Genomic DNA, 19,004 nt, shown 5'->3' with positions numbered 1-19,004 from the left:
AAATATTTATGACAAAAAAAATTACATTACCTGATGTAATATTCCAAAATAAGTCAATTAAGAAAAGATGAATTATATAAAATATGGTTATTAGAAAGAGATGAAGTCTTGGAGCAAAAATAGACTGCCATTTGTTGGTCAGCCAATGTAAACTTCCACCCCCTAGAGTGTTTGAACCTTCTGTTCATTTCACAGTTTTATGCCATTTACGACCACATTAAACAAAGATAAGAAACCAATATGTAGGGGTGTGAACTAAGATGGCAACTCGATGAATAATGAACTTTGAGCAAGCACTTTTCCCCCATTATGCAGGGCATATTAACACTCAAACTGCTTCACATAAAAGAGAAACACACCGTCTTCATTTGGGTTTTAGTTGATTGGTCTCTCAGGAATTGATGCCCTTACTTGTGGCAGGCAATTAGCCTATAATTTGCAAATAAATTTTACAATCAATCCATGGGCACTTAAATCAATGATGAAATGACTGAGTCAGCATTCAGTGCTCCCAAACCTACAGACACCGTTGAAAAAAGGTTTGCCCCACATATCCACCAGCCATAGCCCTTCTCACATTAGCTTCAAACATCTTTGGATGGTCTCTCAACACCGCAGCTGCATCATGATTAAGAGGATCCTCGGAATTTGGTTCCTACACACAATTGAAAGAAAAAAGAATACACAACACTCAGATATCGGATGGATGGCAACAAAATTACAAAATCTATGCACACGCGTCAAGTAATACCGTGAAAAGATGATATAGCCCATAGATGATGGTGTTTATATTAAGGACAGGTTTCCAATCTTCCCGTAGGATGTTGAGGCAGACACTTCCTTCCAAGTCAATATTCGGGTGATAGACCTGCAAGTAGGACCCTCTATAAATGAAGCTACCTTACCATATAAACCAATGAAAATACCATCTGAGAAATCAGTGAGTAAAAACAGGACAACTATGAAGATAGAATGATCAGGTCTACCTTCGTTTTGCACTTGACCTTTGGTGCCTCGTGTGGATAGATGGGAGAAACTTGGAAGGAGAACAAAAATGTGCCACCCCTGGAACGACAAAAGATTCGAATTGTTATTGCTTTCAATATTGAATGAACATGGAAAGGAACCAAAATTTTCACTGTCAAATTACCAATTGTCTCAAAAATTTAAACTAACAAAAATATACTTAATCGAACATTCTACCTAGGGTGTAGAGTAGACTCCACTTTAATAAATGGGCTCAACACAAAAAATATTTAATTCAAATAGGGTGTAAAGAATAATGTCCGGATTCAAAATTATGAGACAAATACAAATATGAAAAGAGATAAATACCATTTAATTTTCTTACAATCACAAATAAAATTTAAATTCACTTTTTTTTTAGCAAATTCTGGAGACAACAGAGGAAAAGTCCGTACAAATAATATCCTTCATCAGGTCGAATAGAAACCTCAAAATTCATCAGGTCATCTTTGCCATTGGGAAATGATATGGCACACGATTTTGGCAGATTCAGCTCAGAGATATCTGCAAGAAATCAAATGTGCACAATGTAAGCAGAAACTCCTATTTTGTATGAGATGGCAAAAACTAAGACAGTAATTCTATACCATGAACATTTTCTAAAAACAGAAGCTTCGAAGGGTGGGTTTGGACAGAGAGTACAGATGAGATGAGATGAGACGAGACGAGATGTTTTGTTGGAAGTTGAATAAAATATTGTTAAAATATAATTTTTTACTATTATTTTTATTTTGAAATTTGAAAAAGTTGAATTGTTTATTATATTTTTGTACGAGAATTTGAGAAAGTTATAATGATGAGATGAGATGTTTTGTGTATCCAAACCCACCAAAGAAAAGGGAAAAGTATACCAAAAAAGATTAGTATGTACTGCATCATACTTAATCTGGAAACCTAAGGTTCTAAAAGAAAGCTGGTCACGGAAATTTAGGTAGCAGGATATTCTTAGTGAATTCACAGCAAAATAAGGAGAGGTGTTATCACCAACAATAGAAAAAATGCCCTGTTGGCAAATTAACCTGCCAAGGGCCATGTTTGAAACGATTGAAAACTGGTCCTCTGCCGCTACAACTCGCATTATTTTTTTATTGGCACCGGATGTCCAAGCAGAATGTCCCAACTAATCCCCAGGGTGCACAGGCCCTTGGCAAAGAGTTTCCCACAAGTGCATATCAAGTAATTCAAGGGGAAATTCCCCAGTCTGATGACTCCTTAGAATTTTTTTGCACTCAAGAGGATTTGAACCTTAGACTTGGAGAGAGCATACCACCAAGACCAAGACCCTTACCACTTGTGCCAACCCCTAGGGGCGACATCCCACATTATTAAACCATAGCAGCACCAAGCCACTACTTCTGCAATCAAGAAGGTTAAGAAGTTAATATTTCATTCCTCCTCCTAAGACTGTCTTCAGTCTCTGGTTACCCTAACTTGATCTGTCCTTCATCACAATCTGTAGCTAAATTGATACTGATAACCTCAAAAACAACTCCATGAGTTAATCTATTGCAGAAGGTGTCAGTCATGAAGCCCGGTATTCTCATATACTGATTATTGATTTAAGCACCACAAACATGGGAGCCCACAATGAGCATTGTCACACCCAAAACTTTAGGGTCTATTTTAAAAAACTAGGGTTTCCTTTTAAATCAGGGTTTCCATTTTTTAGGAAGTAAATTTTGTTTGGTCATTTTAAACTTTGTGTTAGACTTTGTGCTATAAATTAGAGGAAAATATAGTGTAGGAAAAAGTGGGGCTGTGCTAGTATTTCTTGAAGCTGCTAGGACTCTTTTAGGATAAGCTTTGAGCTGTTCCAGATCTAAAGAAGTAGAAATCAGCCTCATGTATGACTTAGAGCTGGTTTGGATTGAGAGATTATCTCACTACTATTCACAAATTTCAACTCACAAATCTCCCTACTATTTACAAACCATCTCAACTCATCTCATCTCATCTTTGAATCCAAACGGGTAAATGGATCCACGGAATGGAAACATATTCGCCCTATCACTCCTAGCCAAGAACCCTTCCCTAAAAAATCTAAGAGTTAAATTTGTACAGCCCTATTGCTAGGTTTTTCAGGCAAAAAAAAAGATCATATGACTTGAAAACTAGAAAAACAAAGGCCACTATGAGTTCAGAAAGCTCCTATAGGAATCTCTCATGATGTTCTTCAAAAAAACCAATCCCTAACCCTAGATAACTGCTGCAAACACCAAGGAAAGTCTCTGCCTTGTTGCGGCCAGCCCTAGTAAGAGAAAGGCCAAATTTTTTCTACACATACTACACTGCCATAACCAGAGGAAAAAAAGCCCCCTCTTGCAGCCTGCTACAACCTTGTTTTCTTGAGGTCTTGCTTAATCTTTTTAAAGAAAACCCAAGGAAAGTTGCAGCAATTTTAGGAGAATGAAAGACAGCCTCAACCCCACAAATTTAACCCTGTGACAGCAACTTTAAGTAGGTGATTATTGATGCGCTTGTCTTCACTAGAAGTGAAAAGGAAAGTAGCATGATCATGTATAGTAAATTATGCTGTTTAAATTATTATATTACGTAAAGGCCTTTGCTGGAAGCCCCTTTTATGTACCAAGTTATGACGAAAGAGATTTTTGAATGCCACAATATAACAAACTGCAAATGCTATGATATGATGAATGAAATGATTTCATGTTGATGCCACATTATATATGTTTTGCATGCATCATGATCAAATGAAAATAAAGAAAGAAAAGTCATGACAGAAGCTTTAAAGAATGGCCGTGAGAGATACATGGTACCAATGCAAGCTACGGGTGAATGTGCATATTCATTGTGATGTGTTAAGCGGTTCTACCTGTGGCCACAAGCTGTGGGGCTGGTGCACAACGTTACACACAAGGGTTCAAGTGTGTACGCCAAAAGAAAAATGAAAGACAAGTTTAACATCACAGCAACCCACCGCCGTGGCCTCCCACTTAAACTGCAGTTTGATCCCAGGGGGAATTGAACCTGTGACATGGGGCTCATGCACAAAAGTTCGCCCTTACCACTTGGGCTACCCACGGGTGGGTAAGTATTCAACTCGTTTTATATGATCACAGTTTAAAGTATTATATGATGTGTTGCTTGATGGGTATTCAACTCCTTTTTTTTTTATGCTTTCTAACTCTCCAGAAACAGAGGGCGATGTTGAGCAGACAAGATAGATTTAGATGATATGTCAAGCTTATGCATCAGACCCTAGTATCCAAGTACAAGTGTTTCTACACAATAGGAATGTCTGATCTCCATATGTTCACTCTACGAGACTATTTTTACTTGGCAATTTCTATGTTATCTTTTACAGTTTATTTTTCAAATAAATAAGGAAATTTAATTTATGTTGAACCTCTTTCCAGGGAGTAAGTTACGAATGTACATAATATTCCAGGAAAGGGGTGTACAACCATAAATTGTGAGGTAATTTATTTCAGCCAAATATACACATCCAAGCCGACACAATCCAAACCATTCTCTATGCCCTCTCAATAGATGGTACTACTTACTCGACGTTTTCACATGATATTACAGTAACAAATGCTTCAAAACGTTGCCTAGAAGTTCTAAACAGAATTCCAGCATAGTCTAGACACTTTAATATAACTACCCCCTAGGAAAAACAAGAATCAGTTGAAAGTAACAATACGAATTCTACTAGTAATCCAAACCCATGAAGACGCAATCAGCTAAAAAATCAGCTCTAGCATTAAAGAAAAAATAAAGTACTTAACATCTACTAATTTTCAAACTCACAGTTCAAAAATAAGAAATCCTTTAAGAACTTAGAGAGAATGTAAGATGCATAATGTAGAGTTTCATTATCTACTAATGGTCATAAACTTTTTAATAACCAATTCATAATCTCTATAGCCATAAACTTCCCATTGAACCCAGACCCAATCGAACTTCCTTCACCCAAAAGAATAACCAACTTTACTGAATAAGTCATCCAATCCATCTCTTCCACCCCTCCCTATACCTTAAAGTTATCATAACTTACACAACCTGAATGACCTCACTATATGGAAGATAGAAACCTTTATGAAGACGCAATTCTCCAGCTGTTTGCTTCTTTACAGGTGCCCCACCTTGGGAATTTTCAGCAAGTTCTCTCTGCTTTTCCTTTACTTTGAATAACCTAATCATGTCTCCTACACAAAAAGGTATTACAATTAGCCTGAAACATACGTTTTTGTGCTTAAAAAAAATCAAATGCATCAACATTGTTGAAAATATCAGTTAGGTGATCAATTACATCTGTCACAAGGCAAAACAACACCAAGTTAGATCTCAAAATGCAATCATCACTCCAAATAACAAGCAATCAACCCATCAATCAATTCAATAACAAGATATACATCCTTCATAACCAACCACTAAATAAAACGGTCAAGAATTTTCTGATGCAGCAATTCTTTCTTCATTTTGATTGAGAAGTGGGCCTTCATCCTACATTTTTTTCTTGAGTAATGCAAATTATATTGAAGGCACAAAGGAAGCGTGACCCAAGTACACATGAAGTATGGACAAGGATACATGTAACTAGCAAGAAGGAGAAAAAGAGCTATAATCCTTAAAATCTAATAGGCTGGAAACTTGGGGGCTGTTGTGAGCTTTAGTCCAAGCATAGAGATTGATAAACAATATGGCTTTTGGCTCTGTCACTATCCTCTCACAGTCTCCAAAGTTTGGCATTGCGTTTTTGCCAAATGCGCCACATTAAGCATAGAGGGGCCATCCAAACTCTTAAGTGTCGGTGGCTACCACAATGATTCTGCCAACATGCCAATAAGCCTGCCACCCTATGGCTACATATAAGCTACATATAAGTGCTAGATATAGCTACATATATGCTCCTAGCCAAATTACAATGCAGCAAAAGATGGTCAATATTCTCCCCATTTTGGTGACACATACAACACCATTCCAATACTACAATATGTATTTTCCTCAAATTATCCATTGTTAAATCTTTCACAAGGCAGCCATCCAAACAAAGAAACATACCACGCAGACGCCTTGTTTCTCCAAATACGCTTCTGGGGAAAAGAAGGCCAATTGAAGGGATGAGGAGGAGGAGCATTTTGAAATGGGACTATTTAATAAAGTGAGAGAAGTACCCCCACCAAAAAAGGCCCAATGACCTCATTTGAACACCATCCTCACAATATGCTACCATATTTGGCTTCCACGAAACAATCACCAGCCTCCCTCTCAATGGCATATTATCATAATCATCTAAGGGTCAACTAACAAACCATTGTGAACATATATATATATCCCTTGTGTGTATGACACACTACTTTTGTCCTCAGAACTGAGGGAAACTACCAGCATTTGGCATCTAGCTTATGTACAGAAGAGACTAATTTTCATGCTTGCAACTATACAGAATTATTTCTTTATCCTTTCTCATTCATAAATTTGAGGCCTTAATTCCCTTACTTTCAAAATAAAAACGAAATTTACCTATAAAAATGAAATTCTTCACCTCTTGTTAAACCATTGTGAATATGTATAAAATTCTGCTTGAATGATAAAATGGAAACAATTTAAGGGTGTAGCTACCACCTTTTGGCATCTAGCTCAAGTACAGAAAGCCTAATTTCCATGCTTGCAACTATACAAAAATAATTCTTTTTCCTTTCCCATGCGTAAATTTGAGGGCTTAATTCCTTAACTTTAAAAATGAAAGAAATTCTTTAACTTTCAGCACATCATAAATTGCAGCAGAAATAGACGCCCTACGTCCCCCAATAAGATTATTATAAGAAGATAACAAGCTGGTAAAAAAAAAAATCTCTAATTACTTAGATTGGCATGGTAAGGACCAAACCAAAGCAAATACATATAAATGTCTAACTCAAGAATGAACAAAAATAACGTCATTTTAAGCTCTCCAGGGAATCCTCAACATTTCTTCCTTTATCTCAAGTTCTACGAAATCAACAATACATGGAAGGATTGCCCTGGATCATATTTTCTCTTCTGTTAATCAGAAGAGAAAAGCTCCGCATCACCACTTTAATAATGTATCAAAATACCACAGAAATGGTCCTAAAAACTCAAACTAAATAAAGCAAGTTTCTAATCAAATAAACCTCGCATTTGCGTAAATATAAATGCTCACTCAGGCGCCAAAACCCAGATGATATACACAGTGGTATCTACATTCATTTTTGGGAAAAAAAACATAAGTTAACAATCCCAAACCTGAATCTTGTTAAGGAAAGCGCGGATGAAGATTACAAAATGATATGGAAAGGGCTTGAATGAAGCAAACCTGCTCGAAGAAAGGTTGCAGGGAGAAAACACGGTAAATTTCTGTGATTGAGGGGCAACTCGCGAGCTGTTGGTCGGACGGTCGGGCAAAATTAGGAAACAGTGCACGGATTAGGGAACAGAGGAAACAGGCAGGGCACGGTGGACCTCGCAATCTGCGGCTCAGCCTGATTCAGTGGGATAGAAAGGAATACGGAAATGGTGCCCAGAAAGTGTTTGCTTTTTTTGTACGCTGAGGCGAGCGGCAAGCATGTGGAAACTAGTATGGATAGGAACGTCACGTACAGAGGTGGCCCAATCCAATGGGCGTGTTAGGTCTATTGAGATTCGTGCTCATCATGTGGGCGTGTCGCCATGTCATTTTGCGATCAATATTTCAGAGAAAAAATAAAAGCAACATGAAATGTTTAATAGATGACATTGACAAATTATATATCGAAGTTTTACACCACATATTTTTTATTTAATTAAAATGTAATTTTTCATTTTTATTTTTTTATTTTAATACTTAAGTATGTATGTATTTAAATAAAACGATAAATCACATGGTTAGGTAGATATATGTAGTGTATAGATTCCTTGTAATATTTCTCTTGATAAATTTTATCTAAAAGAAATACTTCAATTTTATAAAAATAAAATTATAAATTGAGTTAAAAATATAAAACCTTGCTAGATTATTATGAAATTGATGTAGCTTCGTTTAAATGCAAACATGGAAGAGAGTACAACAATCACTTTTTGCCAAATTAAACCATACTTTATAAATTTTTAATTATATAATTTTCGTTTACATGTGGTATTCCATAGTAGAATTGAGGTCATATGAAATTTTTTAGACTACTCAGGTTTAGTTTTTGTTGGAATTGGACTCATTAGATGTGTAATATGCATCCCTTATATTATGAGATACAGGCCTATAACTCGCATAATGTGAGAATTGTTGTGTATGTTGTGTATGAGAAAGAGAGATTTAGAAAGTGACCGGATTTTATAGTTGAAAAATTCGAAATGCTTTATAAGGCGGTTTATCTGATGAAACAATATAAAGTTTGAAATAGTAACTTTGGATCGAGACTTGAATCGATTTATATCTTTATATGTAAGAAAAGAAATGAAACTTAAAAGTTACAACAGTTTATAATGAAATATTGCTTTTAAAAATATTACCGTTTCATAAATATAATACTTCAAGTTTAATGGATAGAATACATACTTTTATAGGTAGAATGTCACATCGAAGTCATATGACTCCGCTTAAAATACAAAATAATATAAATGTTGAATTAGTACTTTTGGGTGGAGTCTTAAATCGATTTATATCTTTATATGCAAGAAATTGAATTAAACTTAAAAGTTACAATAGTTCATAATGAAACATTACTTTTAAAATGTTTACCGTTTCATAAACATAACACTTCAAATATAATGGATAAAATATATACTTTTATAGGTAGAATGTCACATCGGAATTATATGATTTCGTTTTTATATATAGTAATAGATGTGTCCCACATCTAATGAATCCAATTACAAGAACTAGAGCCAAGCCAAATCTATATTTTTAATTTCCAACTTTAATCCTTAAATTAAATAACTAATATTTATCATCTTTAAAACCTTGTCAAATTCATAAATATTGGGATGATTGAAGTAATAAAGATTTGTGTCGATACCAAATAAACTAGGCCTAACCCAATAGGACAATTATCAAAAGCACGAGGAAAAGAAGGAATATGAGACAAGACAAACCTGAAAGGAGTAATCAAGCATTGGAAGACAGTAGGGGTGATCATTTTCCGGTCCAGATTGGAAAAAACCAATTGGACTGAACGGTTTGGTCTAGATTGAATCAAAAATCATTTTGGTCGGTCTTGATACATGGTGTCTGAGATATTTGATTTTCGGTCTGGTCCCTGGGTGTGATTTTTTTGGATCGAATCGAACCAAAATGTTTACATATAAATTTCTTTTATATAATATATTACTTTATATAGTAATTATATAAGTTAATTATGTAATTTTTATCTCATCTATCACCATTGACCATATAAAAGGTATAATAATATATGCTATCGATTAACTAATATATCATATGATAAGTCTTATGATAATATGTATTATTATATGTAGATACATATTCTACTATTTACACCTAATTAAAGTAATTAGGTAATATTTTTAAGATACTTATATTGCAAGTAAGTATGAATAATTTATGGATAATGAAATTATTTAATACTCATTAACCACATATAAAATGTTAAAATTTTAAGATAGGTCATTATGAATACTAAAGTACTAAGTTAGTAGCTACAGTTCCTCTTTGGAATGGTAATGCCGAAGTTGTGAGTTTAACGGCAGCCAATGCTATGCTGACACATCAGCCAATCCTCTTTAGAACGGTAAACTCCTGCACTGCATCACAGCATATTAAAAGCAAAACTCCCACTTTCCCTTGTGTATGTGTTTTCCTCCAGTGAAGAGAGATCCACTTCGACACCTTCGCACTTAGCACCCACCCCACCCAAGCACACCGTACGACTATCACATCGGAGGAGGAGCTCTAAACTAGACCAGCGCAACCCTTTAAACCCGTCGTGTCAGGGCATTCAAGATCCCATTGAAGTTGGTGGATTCGAATAGGCCTTTACCAATCATCTCCCTCTCGAACTTCCAAATGTAGTTCAATCCCACTAATAGCTCGATAATGGCAGCCCTGGTCTTCTCCTTGTTCACAAAAAATAGCGTCTGCAGAAGCATCATGTTTGTTTTGGGCACCAAAGTTTGATGCTTAAAGCTCTTTTCACTTTGCCATTTTATCATATTATGTGCTAATGGTGAAAACCAACCCAAGATCCTTCCCAAGGCCTCCCTCCACTCCCTAGCAAGAATCAGATCGCTCGCTGAAAACCCCGTGGATCCCTTCAACCTATCCCTCAGCATTGAACGTATACTGCTTGGTAACATTGCATGAAGATCATCCCTGGCATCCACACCGACCAATTGGGGTGACTTGATCATCTTCTCCATCACTATGATCAAATTTGAGTAGTGTAAGGCTAAAGCTCCAGCACCTAGCATAGTTGCTGAGGGCTTTAGGAGCTTGGAGTTGGACTCAAAAAATCCATTAGCCAAATCTTTCTTTTCTCAAGTTTTGAGCTTTTCATTAATGGACCTGACATGAAAAGGTAAGAATTTGGGTTTTGAGAAATGAGAGAGATCGGGAGGGAGGGACATGGGAGTGAGGAAGAATTTTTTTTTACCTCTGCAGTGCAGTGCAATCCAAGCTTTCGAATATGGGGTGTCTATATGGCAGGCCACCATTGGAGGCTATTATTTGAAGGAAATCGGAAGGCCCTATGGGAAGATATTCTCTAGTAATTATTAACATCATAAATATAATTATAATTCATTATTTACTAAGTTATTTTTTTAATGAATTAGTAATTAGTTACATAATCCACAATAAAGATTTCACTTAATTTAATTTTAATAATTTAATTAATTTTTATATTAATTTATTTGCCAAAAAAAGGAGAAAAAAATATTTCTACCTCATATGGATCGACCAGACCGATAGCTATCAGTCTGGTTCGACCCGGAAAAATGGTGGACCAAAATTTTTAGTCTATGACCCCCCAAACTGAACCGAATCGATTACACCCCTAAGACAAGTAAGACACGTAAAAAGAAAGGGTGACAAGGATATAAAGTTGACATCTCACCAACCACTCCATGAAGGCCTCAATAAAAGAAGTTTCCCTACCAAAGAACGCAAGGACTTAACGAAATGCTTCTTCTACCATCTTGGGACTCTAGAGACATTATCTTCTTTCTCTGGACAAGAGGATCTTTAATCTCTATTATATTGAGAGATACATAAGGTCATAAGAGACTATATACCAAGCATATAGGGTTTGCCCTCCAAACACCATGTGGATGTAGGTTTTTTGTCAAATCGAAAGTCTTTATGTCTCTCTCATTTATATTTCATTTATTATTTACTTTTACAGAAGAACGCAAGGACACCGTACTGACGCCCAAGCCACAATCATGGGCCTAGGCTGACTCCTCCTAACTTTCATGATAGGACCCAAAAATGCTTCAACAATTTGTGATATTATTTATTTATTTGATTTTCCAATGAAAAATGATAAACACACATCATTTTTTACAATACATTATACAACCATATTTTAAAATGAAGGGTATTTTAGTAAAATATTTTATAAAAATAACGTCACTTTACAAAAATATACCACTTTAAAAAATGTGTTGTGAAATATGTTATGAAATGTGTTGTGTGAATATCATTGCTCATAAAACTAATAACACTATTGATGGGTATTTCTTTAGACTATCATGTGAAGGAAGTGAAGTACGATACGGTGATCGATCTAATAATAGATGAACGATCCTACTACAATTGTTTCGAGAAACATAGCTGCACGAGCCGCACGAGAAATAGAGTAACGATGAACAAACAACTGTATAAACTATTTCTACAGCCAGCCCATAACATCAAACTACCAATCTTTGATGTCTCCTCGTGTTCGATGTTTTTAGTTGTAACGGGGACAGAATGGACAAGACTCACCCTCTCCTCGTTCCAAGATCCAAATGCAGTTCTAAGTTCCGGGATTGGGTTGGATAGGACCAGACAAAATCAGGTCGATATGTAGAAAAACTTAAAAAATTTGAGTACTTTATATCTTCCATCCCAAAATCCTCACTAGCTGATATACGAAATAGATTTCAGACGGGAAAAATGGATAGAATCTGAGAGGGAAGGAAGAGCCATTTTCCATTATTTAGAAATCTAAACCAACCGATCCTTTTTATGCCCTCTTAATTTTAGATTTTCTTTACTTTTTTTCTTTACCAAAATCCTAAAATAAATAAAAAAAGGTCCAATCTTTTGATTCAAAAGATGACAGCATCTATATATCTATTTATTTCCCGTGGAATTCAGAAGAACTTCATAAGGCTACAAGTTTATGTCTATATACAAATAAAGCCATCTAAAAGGGTACTAAATTCCATGTTCATAACATAACCAAGACTCGTAGAACAGCTGAAAAAAGTGAATGGTAATTGTATTCTCCCTTGGTCCGAAGCTGATGGAGAACACTGGCGGCAACGCCTATTGCCGCTCCCAAACCTGCAAGAACTGAGCAACTTTAGAGGTCTGTTCTCAAGTCGTGCGAATTGACATACCATTGCTACTGATATAGTATTGCTAAAAAAATGTTGAAGGACTCCCACTATAGCAGACCTGTAACTGATCAAACCATACATCAGTGGTACCCCGACTGCCTCTTTATCCATCCTAATTTGCCTTCTATTTCTTTCTAAATGCTCATAGCCTCATACCTGATTAACTGATTTTGAGGGCTTTGGCAATTCATCTGCAACCAAAATGTAGAAGAGCCCCATGACTCCAGTGTGCCTTTGGGTGCTACTGTAATTAGATTCCAGAATCAGTGTCTCCCCATCGTTTATCTTGACAGAACCTGGTCGAGGATAACAACTGGACATTCCTACAATATAACCAGCCTCATTTCCTGCTTCCTTTCCTTCTCCATAAGTTGGTATTGAAGAACATATTACCCGTCCACCCTGAAATGGCACGCACAAACACATATAAAAGAGAAGCTATTACATTTCAATCACCTCATTATATGATATTTGACTTGAAGATTTCCACAAGATTTCAATAGGTGTGTTAAGTTAAACAATTTGTGAAAGTAAACATAGAATGGCCCAACTAAGCCAGAGAAACCAAAAAGTTTTGCCAGAGAAATGGAGAAATCCAGATCATGATGAAGTCCTCAGCCTAGATGCAACGAGAACATTCTGTGTTCAAGCATACAACTATCTAGTTGATATTTTAATAATAAATAGAGACCTACTTATAAAAAAATAATAAATAGAGACCTAAAAGTACTCGAGGAATAATGTTTGTGAACTGTGAACGGCTTTTTCTTGTCAGAGTTGACAAATTCGGATACATCTCAGTATAAGATCATCAAATCAGGTTGGTAAATGGTTTAAGTTTTACACTATGCGACAACAGATTGTGACTGAAGTAGCAGATAACAAAGAAATTAATAAATGTTGAACTCATTTTACTACAAATGGTATTAAACGTTGAAATTACCTCTCCATAAAGAGTTGAACCAGTACCCCCTGAATGTTGATGGGCAACACCATAGATGACAGAACCACCAGTAGGCATTGTGAGGCTTACCCTTTTGGTGTCAGTGCACCCATTATTAGCCATACCAGATGCCCTACAAGATTCAACTTCATACTCAACCTGTACCAAAGAAATTCTATTTACTCAATTAAAAGAGTTACTGAATTGAAGAAAAAATGCCAACAACAGAACAGAAGATAGCTCAGTTGAAATCTAAATTCAGTTTATACCATTTTGTTTTGTCTTTTGAAACTTATGACACTTTGAGATTCACTTGGTTGTCACAACAAAGATGTAAAAGCTTATCCTACATCTTAAAAAGCCAATGTTTCTTGGAACAAGCAAATCAGCCTTGACAAGGAATCATTAAGCATGAGATTTTCAAAAACAGGCCCATGGACATGCAGCTATAACTAAAATCTTTAATGAAAGGGAAAAGGCCAACCCTCAAGCACACAGGAAGAATGCAGAAAACCGCAGCCTGTTTTTTTTTCAAGAAGACGGAAATGGTTAACAAAATAGAGGATAACATTTGGGGGTGGAAGAGAGAGGGCAAGAGTAAAACTACTTTGCCTGTATAAAAAGTTAGATCGCCTGTTTCTGATGTCAGTAATCCATTCCAGTTCTACAAATAAACTAAATAACCTTGCACTGTCTTAAATTACCAAATTCAGCATCTTTGAGGTCACAAAGACATAAATCTGATTTCTATTGGACAAGTAGAATTAGGTTAAATACTAGTAATAAGCATGGTTTGTATAAATCTAGAAGCTTCTCTTCCTCCCATCACTGAGAATGTTTCACATGTGTGCGCACACAAAAAAAAAAAAAAAAAAGAGGTAGGTTTTCTCCTAATATGACTTTGATCTATTCTAGTTGTTTAAAATACCTTGGCATAACCCAAAGGAACAGGGCTATTTTTCATTCCAACTTTTTCACAAATTTCTACTTGCACGTCGCTTGTTCAGAAACGTGTGTGTACAAGAAAAGGAGAGAGACCATTAATTAAGATCCGTGTACAATTAAAAATCATAGTATATAGTATGATTAGAGTAAGTTCACTTACATGGCATTCATGTTCTGCATTCTGTCCTGTTGAATTGTCCAATCTTTTCCATGTATCAGTGACATCGAGTATATAAATCTTAACAGGCACGATAAACTCATCCCAATCAAGCCACTTCACGGTATATCTCAGGTAAAGGCTTCTTCTCTCAGCGCTCTCAAAGCCTTCTCTCAGTCTGCATTGTGTATAATCATAGCAACAGTGTAAGCCTCCTTTATAGTCTGGCCTCAAGGGGCGATCATATTGATCCTTTGTGACATTATATAGATCACACCTGCATTCAGTGCATCCCAACTTATCTTCGACGCCCCGAGTATCAATTGCATGAACATTAAGGAACCACCCCTCCTCATACCCAGCAGGAATATCTGCAGGATTACCAACTTCTATTCCATAAGGATCTGGAACAAATGTAGCTGTTCCTCGTGTTTCAGATCCAAGACCATAATACTGTCCAAGAGAATTCTTCTGGCAGACCCCACTATTCCTCACGAGAATATGATCAGATTTGTCAAGTTCCAGAGGGCCATTGTGATCTGGATCTGTTGCACCTCGACGTTGATAGTATCTTCCAATGACCCAGTGGTGGAGATAAGTCTCGTGAAGTGGCACAGAGTTCCCTGCTTCATCAACTACTTCAGCATTGAAACTCTTGAGAGCAATGTGACCTCTTGGGAAGTCAATATTATAGTAATATTTGTCCACCACCGATCCTGGGCCCAGCACAAACTTAGGGGATAGAAAAACAGCCGATTTCATCTTAGCATGTCCATTTCTCTGGAAAGCATGTGAAAGTTTTATGCTGACTGCCAGTAGCAGTATTGCCAATGTAACACGAAAGAAGTGTAGCATTTTTTCCCTGCCAAACCATATATTCCCAGATGAGCTTAAAATTCATTTCTAGAAAATTGTGAAGCCCACATATGTTATAATAATAATAATGACAACTAAACAATAGGTTAGTGATCCACAAGAGAGCAAAAAGAACTTAATGATGCAGGAAGAGTTCTCCCTCTCTTTCCCTTTCTTCTCTCTCCTTTCACAGTTTATTCTCTTTGGCATCTTCTTTCCCTTACTTCTGTCCCTTCTTAGATCCGTACTCCTCTGACCTTCGCTTTCACACTGGGAAGGGAATCCACAATCCCTCCAAATAGGGGTTGGGATGGAAATCCGGATTCCCATGGACATGTTGAGCCCCTCACATAATTCCACCCAAATAGAGTAATAGTTTAGAATTCTCAATAGTCCTAAACGATTACTCCCAAACAAATGCCAACTTAGAGTCAAGTAAGGATTAGAACTTCTATTTAGAACTAAAATTTAATTTATTTAGGAATTTGAGCCCTAATTATATTAAGATATTTGTTAGTCTATTTAAAGGTATCATGTACTCCAATAATTTAAATATCTGATGAATTAGAATTTTAGAAATATCCCCCCCCCCCCCCCTCTTCTTTAGACTGGGTCCCTTCCCCCTCTCTTTCCCTTTCTTCTCCCTCCTCTCGGAACTTCTACTCTCTGGCTTCTTCTTTTAACTTCTTTCCCTTACTTCTGTCTCTTGTAGCTCCTCACTCCTCCGATCCCTCAAATTCCTTATCAATAGCTTTGCCCCACATCACTTTGATAAAATATAGAATATGATAGAAATTGAATGAGAAAATGGAAGAAGAATTAGAGAGAGAAAAACATTAAGTTCTATATTTTATTATTCACGGTGAATAGAATTCAAAGCATAGGTTCCTATTAATAAGAAAATTACATAGATATGAAAGAAGGTAAATATCTTAAAAATCAAATAAATATTATTATGAAAATGAAATGAAATCTTTGTATTTAATTAGGATAATAATCGAATAAATTATTGATTTGATATTATATCTAACACACTTAAGACTTGGCAATACTAATTGGATTTAGATCACCTAAAGTACTTGCCCGAACTTTAGGTCCTAAAGGAGAAGAGAGATAGGTCTCGTAGTAGTTATCATACTATGAGAATTTCTCCAGCAGCACTAAAATGCTCAATAAATTCTATGAGACTCACGTATCTCTCTCCAATTGTTTTAGCCATGTTAGTTGCAAATAAAGCATAAATATTGAGGTAACTCACTAGTCACTGGCATAAGGAAATTACAAAGATACAAAAAATGGGTAAGAACAGAAACTGTAAATATCAGAAGCCACTGATTGCGGAATACCGGGATTGAGTATAGAAGGGTTACGGATGGTATGGGAAGAAGAAGTTCTTACAGGATTATAAATTAGAGAACTGCTAGAGACATAGAGATTGCATAAAAGTAAATCCATAAATTGACGTGGCTTCACTTGATGCGTTACATCTACTTTACATTAAAAATAATTTTATAATCTGACGTACTACTATATCAAGTCACGTCAGTTACTGGTTCTTCTGTGTAATCCCTTTGTGGCTAAAATATTTCTCTATTAAAATTATAATGGCTCCAACTGACTTCAATTGTAATCTTACAAATACTTTTGGTGTATAAAATGTGGTTTGAGTCTTTATGGATCGCTAAAGCTTGGCCGGATGATTTCCAGCGTAAAAAAACATAGATATGTAACTAAAAATAGATAGGAGACAAGTGAGCAATTCTTGTATGAATGTTATGAAGCTAAGAAAACTGAAATATAGATGCAAAAGTTCCATAATGGGTTACTTTCATATCCATAAATAATATAAAGAAAGAGGAGTAACTTTCTTATACTGGTGTTCTTTTTTTCCCTTTCGGAAATCGAAAAAACAACGACCTGGGATCCGTTCACGGAAAATTTAACGTTCAACACAAGAAGATAAATTCCAAATTCCCGATGGTGTAAACTAAGCGTGCTCTAAATCTCCTACCACGAAACAAAAATGAACAGAAGAACCAGTAATATGACTTTTTTTAAAAATAGAGAGAGAGAGAGAGAGAGAGAGAGAGTACCAAAATGGAGATATGCTGCAAACGCTCACAGCTATGGTATTGATGAGTATGAGGCCGAGAAGTTGAAGATTATTGAGGGGTTTTATGGATAAAACGCAAGTCTCTGTGTCATCGCGTACTCTTTTGGAAGTAAGGAAGATGAGGTCACCGCTTACGCTTCATTTCCCAAAATTTACCAAGACACCAAATCCAAAGGCCAAACTACAAAACGTGTTAAGTTGTTCGGTGAGTTAAGATGAATTGAGAATAAGAAATAAAATTAAATGAAATATTATTAAAATATTATTTTTTAATATTTTTATTATTTAAAAATTTAAAAAATTAAATTATTTATTATATTTTATATACAAATTTATAATAATTATAATAATAAGATAAAATAGATTCAATCTAAATTAAGGCTACGATTAGATAGTGAGAATATTTAAGAAATGTTAAGAATATTTGTAAATAGTAATAAAAAAATAGTAAAAAAATAATAATAGAATAATAAATAATAGATAAAAAATAAAAAATAATAAAAAAATATATAAAAAATAATAATAAAATAAAAAATAATAATAAAAATATTTAAAATACTTTTAATATCCAAACATAGCCAAAGCCTTAATTGTTCAGCAAAGGCATAAAAAACAAAAAAACTGCTCAGGAAAGCACTTGCCCTGCCCATAAAACTCGTAGGAATAAAGGGTAATATTACTGCTGCTACTTTATTACCCAATTTTTTTTTTTATCAATTTTTGTTATTTGAATTGAGATTAAAAATTTTAGAACATTAACTTCTTGTATAATTTAAATAAAAATAAATCAAAACAACCAATGAAAAAATGTAATTTAATTAAAAATAAATTTAATTTTATAAAAATTGACTCAAAAAGCAGAAAAATGTCAATTTTTTTATAAAATTTAATTTAATTTTTAATTAAATTATATGATTAAGTTAGTTGTTTTGATTTATTTTTTTTAGATTATGCAAGAAAATCATTTTTTTAGATTTTTAATCCATATTCAAAAAATAAAAGAAAAAATAACTGAATAGTAAAACAATGAAATGTAAAGATATCATTATCATACAAATAAATATAGAAAATATTGAGTTTAAATTTTTTTTATAAATAAAAGAAATATTGTGTTTATATTGAATTTTGTTAAGATGAATATTAAAATAAAAATAAGAAAATGATAAAAATACAATATTTTTATAATTTTATTTTGAGAAATATTTTTATAAAGTAACTTATAAAAATACCTTCAATTTAAAATATAATTTTATAAAAAATTATAAAAAAAACTAAAAATATATACTCATGAAATTAATAGTCATTAAAGGGAGTTTTGTCCCTTTAAATTAATAATCATTTAGAATTTTTCAAAATTTTATTTCGACTTAAATACAAAATATTTTAAATTTTAAATTTTAACTTTTAACTTTTTCATTTAAGAAAATGCTTTGTCCACTGACAAA

General features: G+C 34.6%; 3 protein-coding genes across 5 annotated transcripts; all 3 read right to left on the bottom strand.

The window, feature by feature from the left end:
* Positions 1 to 274: 274 nt before the first annotated feature.
* Positions 275 to 7,587, bottom strand: LOC121265006 (NEDD8-conjugating enzyme Ubc12-like). 3 transcript variants are annotated; one of them, XM_041168432.1, is made up of 6 exons: positions 7,258 to 7,587; positions 5,082 to 5,195; positions 1,422 to 1,530; positions 987 to 1,065; positions 752 to 868; positions 275 to 655 (listed from the first exon to the last, which is right to left on the bottom strand). In XM_041168432.1, exons 2-6 carry the CDS (start codon positions 5,188 to 5,190, stop codon positions 518 to 520), a joined length of 552 nt encoding a protein of 183 aa, XP_041024366.1. In that variant the 5' UTR covers positions 5,191 to 5,195; positions 7,258 to 7,587; the 3' UTR covers positions 275 to 517. The 3 variants fall into 3 exon arrangements, with proteins under 3 accessions (XP_041024366.1, XP_041024357.1, XP_041024374.1); XM_041168423.1 differs by having other exon boundaries at positions 7,328 to 7,587; XM_041168440.1 differs by lacking the exons at positions 5,082 to 5,195; positions 7,258 to 7,587 and adding an exon at positions 2,008 to 5,065.
* Positions 7,588 to 9,541: 1,954 nt separating this feature from the next.
* LOC121237339 (protein PSK SIMULATOR 1-like) lies at positions 9,542 to 10,653 on the bottom strand. The gene is made up of 2 exons (XM_041134045.1): positions 10,593 to 10,653; positions 9,542 to 10,475 (listed from the first exon to the last, which is right to left on the bottom strand). Exons 1-2 carry the CDS (start codon positions 10,651 to 10,653, stop codon positions 9,916 to 9,918), a joined length of 621 nt encoding a protein of 206 aa, XP_040989979.1. The 3' UTR covers positions 9,542 to 9,915.
* Positions 10,654 to 12,260: 1,607 nt separating this feature from the next.
* On the bottom strand, positions 12,261 to 17,714 carry LOC121266114. The gene is made up of 5 exons (XM_041169845.1): positions 17,540 to 17,714; positions 14,595 to 15,453; positions 13,490 to 13,648; positions 12,703 to 12,948; positions 12,261 to 12,490 (listed from the first exon to the last, which is right to left on the bottom strand). The coding sequence occupies exons 2-5, from the start codon at positions 15,444 to 15,446 to the stop codon at positions 12,473 to 12,475; spliced, it is 1,275 nt and encodes a 424-aa protein (XP_041025779.1). The 5' UTR covers positions 15,447 to 15,453; positions 17,540 to 17,714; the 3' UTR covers positions 12,261 to 12,472.
* Positions 17,715 to 19,004: the final 1,290 nt, after the last annotated feature.

Source organism: Juglans microcarpa x Juglans regia, chromosome 1D (assembly GCF_004785595.1).
Source record: "Juglans microcarpa x Juglans regia isolate MS1-56 chromosome 1D, Jm3101_v1.0, whole genome shotgun sequence".
NCBI classification, from domain to species: Eukaryota; Viridiplantae; Streptophyta; class Magnoliopsida; order Fagales; family Juglandaceae; genus Juglans; species Juglans microcarpa x Juglans regia.
This window is presented reverse-complemented; position numbering and strand designations above follow the sequence as displayed.

Bases quoted from the DNA above. Each gene is read 5' to 3' on its own strand.
- LOC121266114 (XM_041169845.1), bottom strand. From the start codon at position 15,446: ATGCTACACTTCTTTCGTGTTACATTGGCAATACTGCTACTGGCAGTC. The intron at 13,649-14,594 runs GTAAGTGAACTT...TCTTTGGTACAG, and splicing joins ATGCAGAACATGAATGCCAT to GTTGAGTATGAAGTTGAATC. The intron at 12,949-13,489 runs GTAATTTCAACG...GTGCCATTTCAG, and splicing joins GTTCAACTCTTTATGGAGAG to GGTGGACGGGTAATATGTTC.
- LOC121265006 (XM_041168432.1), bottom strand. From the start codon at position 5,190: ATGATTAGGTTATTCAAAGTAAAGGAAAAGCAGAGAGAACTTGCTGAA. The intron at 1,531-5,081 runs GTTTCTATCTTC...GATTTCTTGCAG, and splicing joins AGAATTGCGTCTTCATAAAG to ATATCTCTGAGCTGAATCTG. The intron at 869-986 runs GTAGACCTGATC...TCCTACTTGCAG, and splicing joins AGGTCAAGTGCAAAACGAAG to GTCTATCACCCGAATATTGA.
- LOC121237339 (XM_041134045.1), bottom strand. From the start codon at position 10,653: ATGGTGGCCTGCCATATAGACACCCCATATTCGAAAGCTTGGATTGCA. The intron at 10,476-10,592 runs GTAAAAAAAAAT...TCAAAACTTGAG, and splicing joins GATTGCACTGCACTGCAGAG to AAAAGAAAGATTTGGCTAAT.